The sequence below is a fragment of the Lolium rigidum genome, chromosome 4 (assembly GCF_022539505.1).
Source record: "Lolium rigidum isolate FL_2022 chromosome 4, APGP_CSIRO_Lrig_0.1, whole genome shotgun sequence".
In the NCBI taxonomy this organism is placed as follows: Eukaryota; Viridiplantae; Streptophyta; class Magnoliopsida; order Poales; family Poaceae; genus Lolium; species Lolium rigidum.
This window is the reverse complement of record NC_061511.1, coordinates 99,269,340-99,281,897: the sequence shown is the minus strand read 5'-3', so window position 1 is coordinate 99,281,897 and position 12,558 is coordinate 99,269,340. Positions and strand designations below refer to the sequence as shown.

Here is a 12,558-nt window from a genome sequence, read left to right as displayed (position 1 = left end):
CTCGCCGCCTCGCCCGTGTTCCGCACCAACGTGGAACGCCGAAAGTGGAAACGGTCGGAGGGCGCGCGCAAGCGCAGCGGCCGCCGGTGGACGAACTGGGGGCTCACGCCCCCAGGGAAGCTGGCGAGGTACACCAACGGCGGCAAGGGCTCATCGTCAGGCGGCTCGAGTCGCCCGCCGTGCCCCCCCCCCCGTCTACGACAGCTCCGACGAGGAGGAGCTCGTCCCCCCGCGGGAGCCTATGTTCTCCGTGGGCGACTACGTCCACGGCTCCGACGAGGAGGACACCGTGGTCGCGCAGGTGGCGGCGATCTCGGCGGCGGAGGCCCGCGCTCGCTTCCGCCGGGAGGAGGCGAACGCTGTCCGCCAAGTGCGCGAGTACGAGGCGGCGCGTCGGGAGGAGCGCGCCCACCGCGTCAAGCTCGAGATAGTCGAGCTTGACGCCGAGGAGTGAAGCTCCTCACCAGCGTCGATGCTGTCGTCCGCCTCGATGCTCCGCCACCACCGGCACCGCCGTGCGCAGAGGCCAATTTGGCCACATTTTGGTTGAAACTAATTAGGGCAGTTAGGTCTACTAAGTAATTTAAGTTTTCTTATCGAATTATGTAACTTATGATGCTCAATCGGAGCATCAAATCTGTCTATATATATGATTATCCACCAATTTCCCCGCGATATTTGAAATGCACTTTTTCAGTTCGTGTTTTACGGGTTCTGCTTTGTGTCAACGATTTTCCGACCCGTAAACACGAGTTCGGTGAACTGAACTTCGAATTTTCAGTTCACGTGTTTACGGTTCTGCTAGAGATGCTCTAAGAGCATGTCTAACAGGCCCCGTATAACCCGCCCACCCCGTAAAATTCCGACGGGATACGGGGCAGGCGCGATTTGGGCCGTCTAGCAGGCCCCGTATTCGGGCCGGCCCGTTTCGGCGGAATACGGGGCCCAGGAAATCGGCCCCGTCGCCCCCTACTTATACTGGGCGCAGGTGCGAGTGAGGGGTTAACCCCTCACTCACAACCCTAGCTCCGCCGTGCGCCGCCGCCTCCTCCATCCTTCTCCGGCGAGAAATTACTCGCTCCCCCGCACCGCATTCCACCCCATCTCCGGCATGGACTCCCGCCGCCGCAGTACTGCCTCGCCGGCGAGCGGATCGAAGCGATCCCGCTCGCCGGACACCGTGGAGGAGGCGTGGCGGCTCAAGTGCAAGAGATCCGCCGCCGGGAGCCGCCGTGCGGCGTGCCCGGTACGCCGGCGCTGGCTGTACGTGCCGGATTCGCTCCGGGAGTACGCCGCCGGTGGGCGGTGGTGCCGGCAAGACCCGCCGCTCAAGCCGATGAGCGGCGGAGCCTTCGAGAAGTGGCTCGCCGAGTGGCGAGCGCGACCGCGCGTCCAAGGCGGCATGGGCGGCGACCATCGGCAGCACCAACGGCGGAGGAAGCGGAGGCGGCGAGGAGGAAGAGGAGGCGGCAGAGGAGGAGGCGGCCTTCCGGCGTGCGGTGGCCGAATCCGAGGCGGATGCCGCCGAGAAAGCTCGGGCGGAGGCATAGGAGGAGGCGGCGGCCATCGCCGCCGTCCGGGAGTTCGAGGTGCGGGAGGCGCGGGAGGCACAGGAGGAGGCGGCCTCCATCGCCTTCATCCCCTACGTCATCCTTGACGAGTAGATGTAGGATAGATGTAGTATGATCCGTAGTATGATCGGAATGTATGTATGATCCTAGTATGATCAATGAAGATGAACTTCCCGAGGTTTTTTTTTTTGAAAATACGGGGCGAAATACGGGGTCTGCTAGACGGAATGGCTCTTCCGTTAGCAGTTTTTCGATACGGAGCGAAATGCGAGTGTTATACGGGGCAGCGAAATACGGAGCTGTTAGACATGCTCTAAGGCGAGTCATTGTCTTGCGTGGGTACGTGTTGTAAGCCTAGAGACATCATTTGTAGGGAGTATATAGTTTTCCCTTGCAAATTGAACTAACTCTTTTTTTTTCCTAATCATCAATGAATTTAACAATTGAGCTGCTAACACGAAAAAACTACCCACTCTGATCCATAATATGTGTTAGGTTTTAGTTTAATTTAGACTAAATTGAACTAAAACCTAAAACTTATTATGGATCGGAGTGGATTGTTGTTTATTTCCTTAATGCCTTAACATGGTCTAATTTCCTTGCTCAGCACCCTGAGATACTCTCGTGCTCATGGAGTATTTATGGAAACTCATATTCTCCCTCTGGTTTAAAATAATTGCCAAAAATGGTTTTCTTAGTTTAAATATTATTCTCCCTCTGGTAGTATTGTTTGGTAGCAACACATGGTAATACCTGTCGACACCATTTCACCAGAAACCAAGAAAGTGGAATATTTTTCTCGTCTACTGCATATGCTCTACATGTTTTTGAGTGGCATATGCAAAATTATGGGTCTTGAAAGGGACACGGGGCAAAATTGGTAGTACTACTATCACAGAGTAGGGATTACTTGTCACTAAGCCAACGGCATGGTTAAACCGGAAGAAAATCCGACCAAATCTGGCGCGCAAACCAACCTCCTCCACACCACAGACGCGGAGCTCCGGATAAAACTCCTCAATCCTCATCATCCTCGATCCTAAACCCCTCCATTCCCCACTGCTAGCTGCTCCCGCATGGAGGTCTCCACCTCCTCCATGCCCCAAGCCCTCAGCCTCCTCACCTCCTCCCCCCGCCTCCTCTGTCTCCACCCTTCCGCCCGCCGGCACTGCCGCGGTGGCGGTGGAGGGCTCCTGCTGCGGCCTCCGCTTCGCCGGAGGCTTGAGCTGGGGTACCGTGCCCGCCGCCCGTTAGGATGCTCTCTCAGCGGCTCTTCGGCCGCCGCGGTAGACGTGCTGGGTGGCTCGGTGGTCGCCACGGCCGCTCTCCTCGCCGCCTTGCAGCTGGTTTGGCTCAGGTGGCGCGGCGCAAGGCATAGGGAATTTCAGGCGAGTAACTAACTATGTATTGATTGAGAACTTAGGGATAGAAGAGTCATTGGTAACCTTTACAGTTGGCAAGACTATCCTCATCACAGTTCTCGAATCAGCGTAGTCTATAAAATTACTGAATGCCTAATCCCTTCCGGTATCCGTTTCTCACAAGTAAAACGAAATTGTGTTCATTCGTCGACATGTAAACTACCACATGACTGATAGTTTTAATTTGACGAATGAAATGTGATTTATTATATCTGCCGGGTTTTTTTTTTCTAACTTGTAGTCATCTTCAAAATTTGGCAGGTTTTACATACACAGGACAAAAGCATTGTAGATAAGGCCCATGGAACAACACCACAGTCGGAATATGATAGTAACCATGCACGTTGTGCAACTCAGGAAAATAGCTTTTCCGAGCTATCTGTTTCTGGAGAAAGGACTACTCAGGAAGCGGATTGCCGGGCTGGTATCTCGCCTGTGTATACTGTAAATAAGACGACAGAGGCTGTTCCCGTTATTACTCCAGGGACAATGTTACACAAATTAGTTGATGTATCTGGGCCAGAAGAAGTTAGTTGCTCAACATCAGAAGAAACAACAGATTCTACAGAAAACTTCATGAATGTTCTTGCCGCACCACAGTTCGGTCCACCAGGACAACATAGAAGCAAGTATATCTCTAACAGAATTGGCTGGCAAGGTGGACTCTCGCACCAATTTTTGTCCCTTTCAGAACGACAAAAACATGCTCGAAAGGGCAAAGGTCCTACTCACAGCCAAACAGACAGTGAGAATGCGAATTTACTTCAATGCCATCAGAGTGATGATGAGGAAAATATTGATTTCACATCTCTTTCATCCTTCAAGCAAAAAGAGGAATACGCTCTCGGTTTTGTTCCCCAGACCGGCATTGGAAATTTGTACAAACCAAGAAAAGCATTTGATTTTTCAGATTCATATGTACGAGGCTCTCAGTTGGCACCAGGTTTATCTTTGGAATTTATGCATTCTTCTACGTACTTCTGCTGATATAATTTACTTAGTATTTCATACCATCCCTTGCATGATTTCTTCCCTTTCCTTAAGCATACTCCATATTCAGGGAAATTTGTTCCAGTTGCATGCTTAAGGGAAGGTCCTGCAAGTAAACATCAGAAAGCAGTGAAAGATCATGATGATGCAAAAACTATTGGCTGGAGTATTACCGATCTACTGAGCAAGGAGAATCTAGATAACTTCATTCCAGCAAACACACTTGGATTAAACGGCACAGTGGATACATCAGATTATACAAGGAGATACAAGAGTTCGTTAATGAATGGAAGGTATATTATTTAATTGATAATTATACTCTCTCCGTCCATAAATAGATGTCTTAGATTTTTCTAAATCTGGATGTATCTAGACTCCAGATACATCCAGATTTAAAATCTAAAACATGAGGTTGTAACTTATATTGCCAGAACAGTCTTTAAGTTAGTGTATTTAATATTCATTGCAAATGCAATCATCATCATCATCAACAACAACAACAACAACAACAACAACCAACAACAACAACATCAAAGCCTTTTTCCCAAGCAAGTTGGGGTAGGCTAGATATGGAACCCAACAGAAAAAAGGGACCAAAACAAGGAGAAAGAAAGAAAAATAAAAAGTTAATGTATTTAATATTCATTGCAAATGCAATCTTTGTATCTATTTAATTTTCAGTTGATACATGCATTTGGTATTGTCAGGTTGAAGGACTGTGTGGATTTGTTGGAAAGCATGGAACAGAAGGGATTGCTTGATATGAAGAAGGTGATTAATTACCTATTATAATTTTGCTCTTGTAATGCCTTCCTCAAATTTCTCATTTACATCTACATTTAGATCCATCATGCCAGCTTTTTGAGTGCCTGTAAGAAGCAAAGGGCTGTTATGGAAGCTGTTCGCTTCTGCAGATTAATTGAAAATCCGAAAATGAGCACCTTCAATATGCTTTTATCCGTTTGTGCTAATTCACAAGATTTTGAAGGTAACTACTCTAGCTTGAAATCTTAGCTTTCATCGTCAGATGTGCTCGAGTTTAAGATGAGAATGGAGTATGACAAAATGGTTTTATCTTTACAGGAGCCCTCCAGGTTATGGTGCTCCTAAAGGAGGCTGGGCTAAAACCTGATTGTAAACTTTACACGACACTGATATCAACTTGTGCAAAGTGTGGAAAAGTTGATGCGATGTTTGAGGTAACCAAATAACAAATTCTCACGTAGGAGCTCCATTTAAAACTTGATAACAGAATGTACCACATGTTATATCCCTTATGCTGTCCTTATATTTTAGGTCTTCCATGAGATGGTAAGTGCTGGAATAGAACCGAATGTTAACACATATGGCGCACTAATTGATGGCTGTGCTAAAGCTGGACAAGTGGCAAAAGCGTTTGGTGCCTATGGGATCATGAGTTCAAAGGTGAATTGTTCTGTCTGATGAATTTTTGTGTTACATATGTGCTTACTTTCACTTGTGCTGTAAATGTTCCTGGAGTAATTGTTCACTTTAAAAAGCCTCTGCAAGTATCTTCATGCTTTATGAACTTACTGGGTCATACTTGCAGTAGAAGGTGAAGCCAGATCGAGTTGTCTTCAATGCTTTGATCAGTGCATGCGGTGAATCTGGAGCTGTTGCTCGAGCATTTGATGTTTTATCAGAAATGACAGCAGAAGCCTCAGAATCGAAAGGAGGCAAGCCAATTCTTCCTGATCATGTCACAGTTGGAGCACTCATGAAGACATGTATTCAGGCTGGCCAGGTGGTTATTTTACAGACCAAAATCTTTTCAGAAATGCAAAGCTGAAAATATGGTTCCAGTATTGAAAATCAAGTCGCATGAATCTTTTGTTTTTCTAGGCTGATCGAGCTCGTGAGGTTTACAAAATGCTTCAGGAGTACAGTATAAAAGGTACCCCAGAAGTTTACACAATTGCACTCAGAAGCTGTAGCTTGACTGGAGATTTAGGGTTTGCACTGAAGATCTATGAAGATATGAACAAGATCGGAGTTCAACCTGATGAGGTGTTATTTCATAGTGGAAACATTAATGGATTCATAATGTTCTTCCTCCTCTAGCTTATTTGACTTTTCTCCCTGCTTAATGCCATCTACTACAGATGTTTCTGAGTGCTCTAGTTGATGTAGCTGGACATGCTAGGAGGGCTGATGCTGCTTTCGAAATAATCAAAGATGTCAGAGCAAAGGGATTTCATGTTGGAATCATGGCATACAGTTCCTGCATGGGCGCTTGCTGCAATGTAAGTTCCGTGGTAACTGTTTGATGAAAAGCACCCAATTTTGGACCGAACTGGGGAACGTAGCCACATATTGGCTTTCCCATGCGGCGCTCTCTCTTTCTCTTACACATTCATGCATGATGCAAATATCATGTAGTTCTTTCAAGTTCCCATACCACCTCTCTCATATAAGAAAATGATAATGTCGTCCATGATTCCCTCAATTTTAAACAGAAACAACTTTTACCTCTCAAACCGTATGCACGTTTGAGGTTCCGTGTTCACCTTTTTTTAGTCACTGGGACATTTTCAAAATTAAATCACATGTTGGAATGTTTTGAACCTTTATATCCCACTTGCTGAATTGCTACCACTTGCCAGATCATACCCTACTTAGTTACCAGATTATAACATTGAAAGGCCGATGATATCATCTCTTAGTTGTTGTTCAACACTTGAATACCCACTCTCTATCTCTGCATTACATTGCAATGTCTAAAAACACATATAATCATATAGGAACTATGCACTATTATCGTTCTAATTGTTCGCTATGTTCGTTGTTAATCTGGCAACCACAGTATATAAATCTAACAACTGGTGTGACGAAAAAAAATCCGTCAAAATATAGGAACATGAGATCTAGTTTTGAAGCCTTCGCCGAGGCGAACACAGCCATGAACACTGTTCGCTAATTGGATTAAAATATTAGAAAATAAATAATTTTAAATTTAGATTCAGCAATTAATATAATGATGTCATTATGAGGTGGCAGATTTTTCCTGCATGCACGTGCTCTTTCTATAAGATGATTCTCATTGGTACAGCCGCATCATCACCGTAAGACTTACTGGGGTTACCCCAGTTAGATAGCCATTCATTTTTTACTTGTGTGAGTACATAATTACTTTTCTATGTATTTTGCTTGCATTCATGTAGTTTTGATTTTAATCCATTATACTATCACATTTGTTTTCACTCATCGTGATTTGATTGCCGCTATATCAGGCCAAAGACTGGAAAAAGGCGCTGCAACTATTTGAGGAGATTAAGGCGATCAAATTAATTCCAACAGTTCCCATGATGAATGCTTTGATCACTGCCCTTTGTATGTGTATTCTTAGAGGGAAAATGCAAAATATTTATTCACTTGCTACCTATTATTTCCTTAAAGATAAAATTGCATTACATGACCCTATACATATAGCAGCTTGCTACCTATATCACTAAACTTGGATGCATAGTTGGCAGGGTCTCAAACAGGTCAACTGTCACGTAGACTACCTTATTTTTGTGGTGTGCCTAAACTGTTACATGCCAACTTTATGAAGCCGTATGTCATAATTTTAGCTAAATCACACTGTATTATAAGATTCAGTTTGCATGTTTAAGGATCCAAGTGGCACTTCACAGTGATTTTACAGACCTTCTAAGTTAATTTTCAAATTAGAGGACCTGATGTAGTATTATACTAGAAGTATAGGGCCTTCATGCAATATCTTATACTTGAAACACACATATTTTGCTCCTAACATTTTTATTTTGTATCTCTCCTTTCAACGTGGAAGGAACAATGATTTCATGCTTTAATTAACCACACAATAAAATTGAAGGTGATGGTGATCAAGTTTTGAAGTCTGCTGAGGTCCTTAACGAGATAAAGGAATTTGGTGTCCGTCCAAATGAGATAACCTATTCTGTCTTATGTGTGGCTTGCGAAAGGTAATGCAATCTGATCTAGCAAGAACAGGACGCTTCAAACTAATCTCGTGATATTCTTCAGATACTAACAGTTGACCTGCAGAAATGGTGAAGCACAACTAGGTCTTGATCTATTTGAACAATTAAAAAGAGATGGTATTGACCTCAATCCCACCATTGTTGGTTGTCTTACTGGTAAGTTTTCTTGCTCGGTGCTGCATGGATAAGCTAGATTTTTTTTTGCCGAACTTACCTGTTTTTCCTTTTCCTTATGTCTTCTGCCCCCAGCAGTTATTTTATATTTGTGTACTGCTTTTCCTTTTGGTGTCAATCGTTCCTAAGGAATTATCTTTTTTCTGCAGGTTTGTGTCTACAAATGTTTTCCAATGATCTTTCACTTGGCAACATCATTGTTAGATTCAACCAAGGGAAGCCACAGATTGACAATAAATGGTACACTCCTTGCTGGACGCTCTATAAATTCAAATACACATGTATGCCAAGCTTCTTGTTAATAGATAGAAAAGTTTGGTTACCACTTAAGCTAAATTCCATATAAGGAGGATAAACTATTTGGAAGTTTCTGTATTACTATATGTTACATTGTTTGACAAACCAAAGGACACCTTTGCCCCTCCGTTGACCATTTCCTCCCCTAACTCCACCACCGTTGGTCCATCTGCTCCCTCATCCGCCGGCCTACTGGTGACCATCTCCTCCGCTTACCTCCCCAATAGCGACCACATGGTCCCCAACCCATCCCAATAGTGACAATCTTTTTTTCGTTCAAACCTATTGGCAGATGTCACCAGAAACAGCGACAAACCACCTAGTCGTTCGTGTTTTCAGATTGTGCTCACCATGAGCACAAGGTTTGGGGATGGCTTCTTCACAATGTCATTTTCATTTCCAGTGGTTTATCCTTCCCGGCAGTGGTGGTCACAAAGAGCTAACATCCTCTACGGCAGCCGACTAATGCAGGGGTCATGCACAAGTGGATTGGGGTATGAAAGTATCAAACTACAATAGGTCCAAACCCAAACCCATACAAATGAATCGTAAAATTGCAACTTAGCAACACATTCAGATCTTTAGATGCAAGCTTTACCATAATAATCCACTACTAAAAGACTATGTCATTTCTGAAATGTGAATACAAGTACATGGTAAACCTTTGATTATTTTTTAGTCATGTTCAAATTTTGAATAAATTGACCACCTACCTTTTTCACGGTCCTTAACGACATAGTTTACCCCTAATCTTTATCAGTATTGTCTTCCTCGTACTACCACCATCGGGCTTCGGCTCCACTTCAGGGATGCTGCAGAGGAACGCCGGGTAATATCAGGGAGATAGCATCTCTACTGCTGGGTTAGGTGTGTGTGCGCGCTCGCTATGGGAGAGAAGTGAGGCATCGTGCTACCCGGTGGAGCTGTGTTCTGATATGGACTGTCGTTAGACTATTTTTTCCGGAGTGGAGGCTGTGGGCACATGGCCCTGATCCGTCGACCCACCCAGCAAAAGGCACAGCCATCGATCCGTCGCCGCCTTTGGCCCGCCGTCGTCCACCCCGTGCAGCACCTCTTGCCACCTCCACTCGAGATCTCCATGGAGGGCTGCGACGGCCGAAACATGCGGCTTTGCCGCGGCCACCTCCGGGAGTAGCGAGGAGGGGTAGGGAGGGGGCGTCGGTGATCTGGGATCGCTCCCCTGGTCGCCTGGAGGAGTGGAGGGGGGTGACTTGGGAGCATAACGGTTCTCACTAGACTATGAAATTGAGTTATCATTCGATTCTAATACTAATCATCATATACTTGCATTATATCTATAATGAGTCCTGTAGTTTTCTTTGTCAGAAGCTTATATTTGCTTGTCTTTTTGTAGGACCTCCTCAGCAATTATGGTCTTCCGTCACGCAATCACAGTCGGTCTGTTACCCTCAAGTGATGTTTTATCTCAAGTGCTAGGATGTTTGAGGTTTCCTCATGACAGTTCATTGAAAAGTACTTTCATTGATAACATGGGAATAAGTTGTGATATGCCACATCACCCCAATACAAATTCACTGTTGGAAGGATTTGGTGAATATGATATTCGGGCTTTTTCAATACTGGAGGTAGAGATGCTATTTTTTAATTAAACCATGGTTCCATTTCAGTACTCTGTAGGTATTAATGCAGCATTTCTTCTTGTCACAGGAAGCTTCTTTGTTAGGAGCAGTTGCAAGTACTTCCACCAAACATACTCAAATTTTCATTGATGCAAGAAGTTCAAAGATCTACACAGCCGAGGTTTTCTTTGCTTATTGCCCCTTTAATATTTTTGTTAGATAAAATGTGTGTTCACCTCACTGGTGTGCTTCACTGTATCATAGAACAGTTTTTTCAGTTAAATCGGTTCCATGTTTGTTATCTTCTCCGTTATTCATGTTGAACCCTACTGCTGCCCTGCCCAGTCGATGCACATGCTGACATTAGATCTAATGATTTTATAGCATCATATGTTTTAGATATGAGATGGTCATTTGGTTCACTTGTAGATATTGGGCCTTGTAGTTACTGCAAAGATGACCTTTGGACTACATGGCACTTTCCTGTCATTCGTTTTCATTATGCAAAAAAAGATTTTAGGAGGGGAATAATGATCGAATTTCTACATTTGAGATACTTATGCAAACCTGTTGCTTGTTTGCTCTTCTTTTTTGCTGATGATTTGGAGATCGACTTCAAAGTTCATTTCTGTCCAAGTAACTTCGGTGTGTTTTGATGCACAGTTTTTCAAGAAAAAAAACATTTTTTCTTAATGCAACTACAGACCAAACGTAGATGGATGATAAACAAGAATATATACCTATATATTCTAATTAATACCTTACATACTTATACTTTAATTTTTTCAGGTTTCTCTTCTAGCAACATTGAAGTCAATGAAGCATCGACTAGCTGCAGGTGAATAAGAAATTAACCTTTTACGCGTGAAATATTTTACTTTGTTTACAATAAAGTTGTTGTGTAACTGTTTGAAGAATTATAAATACATATTATATTTCTAATATTTTTCTTGTTAAACTGGCCAAAGCAGATATGTAGAATCTGAAACTGTTTTACACAATATTATTGCTAAGCTACAAGATTTTTTTCCGACATAGTCCAACTTGTTCCAAGCTTTTTTCCGGGTTCCAATTAAAAAATGTTGACCAAAGAGGGACGGATTGAGCTCAAGCCACCAAGCCAGTGCTTTGTTCTCTTGTTGGGTTCCAGTTGTTCTGGATTAGAGCATTTCCGTTGAATCAGATCTTTCTAGGGAATTATAATGAAATTCTAACTTATGGATAAACTTGTGTGGATCATCAGGTTCTAGGAGTAATCTACGAATTACAACCAAATAATTGCGTGATTTCCCTGTGCAAATATAAGAAAAAATAGAAAAATATTGTATAATTCACATCTTATTCCTTTAGTTCTAATTATATTTTATACCTTGTAGGTGCAAGATTACCGAATGTTACAATTCTGTTGCCCACAGAAAAGAAACAAGTTGATCTTGATGAAAGAGAGAAAACACTTAAACTTGCTGGAAGGTGAAGATTACATTTATTTCTGAATACTTGTCCTATATATTCAGAAATTTTCATTTAATAATGTGGAAGTTAGTATGAGCTCTGACGAGTACATTTTCTTGAATTTTTTTTCTTCTGCTAACATCTAATGTAGTAGTCTTAATCCACTGAGTCAAATACATATTCTCTTTTATGCCTTTACAATTATCCAATAATCATGAAAATACTTATTTGGATTGTTATATACAGAGTTGGTCAAGCAGTTGGCTCCCTGCTGAGGAGATTAGGAATTAAATATCAAGGCGAGGAGTCCCACGGGAGGATGAGGATCAATGGCCTCACACTAAGAAGGTGGTTTAATCCGAAATTCACAAGCACACCCTCCACAGGAGCTCCAGCTGAGTTGCTTCCACTACCCTCGCGGTTAGCAAAGGGATTTCCGATCAGCAGCGCGATATCAGAAGCCTTTCTCTATAACACAGGTTTTACCTTTTCTGTGACCCACCTTTTGCATACGAAGAAGGCAATTACTGTACAGCACCAGCAGATCTCAGATACTAGTTGGACAAAAATAATAGGTTGTCAGAATATGTGGAAACGTTGTTAGACGGAAAAGAAACACCAAGACAGCGGACAGTTTTGTGCAGCAGGTTTGCCCAAATGGATTGCAGGGTCTAGAATATGAAGCTTTCTTTTTTTTCTTTTACGTGCCCTCATTCTGTCTGACAAATCTCTGAGTTGATGACTTCAATTTTGTATCATAGTCGCATATACAAGTTTGTGAAACGTTTCCACTAATATCTAATGGTATTACTCTCTCGAAACATGATTTTATTCCGCTATATATAGCAACCAAATGATACAATCACGAGTCTCGGAACGAAAGATAATGCCAGAGCAGCAGCAAACACATGCCCAAGCAAACAAAAGATGAAATAAAATGAAGACAGAGACGGATCGACTAAACAAAAAAGACCTAGAGTTCGACCAGATCTAGATTGGGCCCGTGAATACTGCGGTCACACTGCAACGGGTCGGCCGCTGGAGGGGGCTCCTCCTAGCGCTCGCGCCC

General features: G+C 43.4%; 1 protein-coding gene across 1 annotated transcript; it reads left to right on the top strand.

The window, feature by feature from the left end:
- The first annotated feature begins 2,547 nt into the window (after positions 1-2,547).
- Positions 2,548-12,312, top strand: LOC124649949 (pentatricopeptide repeat-containing protein MRL1, chloroplastic-like). Its single transcript, XM_047189516.1, has 19 exons — positions 2,548-2,959; positions 3,254-3,935; positions 4,053-4,275; positions 4,690-4,753; positions 4,826-4,970; positions 5,066-5,181; positions 5,279-5,407; positions 5,556-5,747; positions 5,846-6,010; positions 6,106-6,246; positions 7,234-7,333; positions 7,839-7,947; positions 8,030-8,121; positions 8,289-8,379; positions 9,812-10,043; positions 10,126-10,218; positions 10,827-10,875; positions 11,414-11,507; positions 11,736-12,312. Exons 1-19 carry the CDS (start codon positions 2,648-2,650, stop codon positions 12,091-12,093), a joined length of 3,387 nt encoding a protein of 1,128 aa, XP_047045472.1. The 5' UTR covers positions 2,548-2,647; the 3' UTR covers positions 12,094-12,312.
- The last annotated feature ends 246 nt before the right edge of the window (positions 12,313-12,558 follow it).

Excerpts from the sequence above, each read along its gene's own strand:
- LOC124649949 (XM_047189516.1), top strand. The coding sequence starts at position 2,648 with ATGGAGGTCTCCACCTCCTCCATGCCCCAAGCCCTCAGCCTCCTCACC. Across the intron at positions 4,971-5,065 it reads TAATTCACAAGATTTTGAAG|GAGCCCTCCAGGTTATGGTG; the intron begins GTAACTACTCTA and ends TTATCTTTACAG. Across the intron at positions 10,044-10,125 it reads GGGCTTTTTCAATACTGGAG|GAAGCTTCTTTGTTAGGAGC; the intron begins GTAGAGATGCTA and ends TTCTTGTCACAG.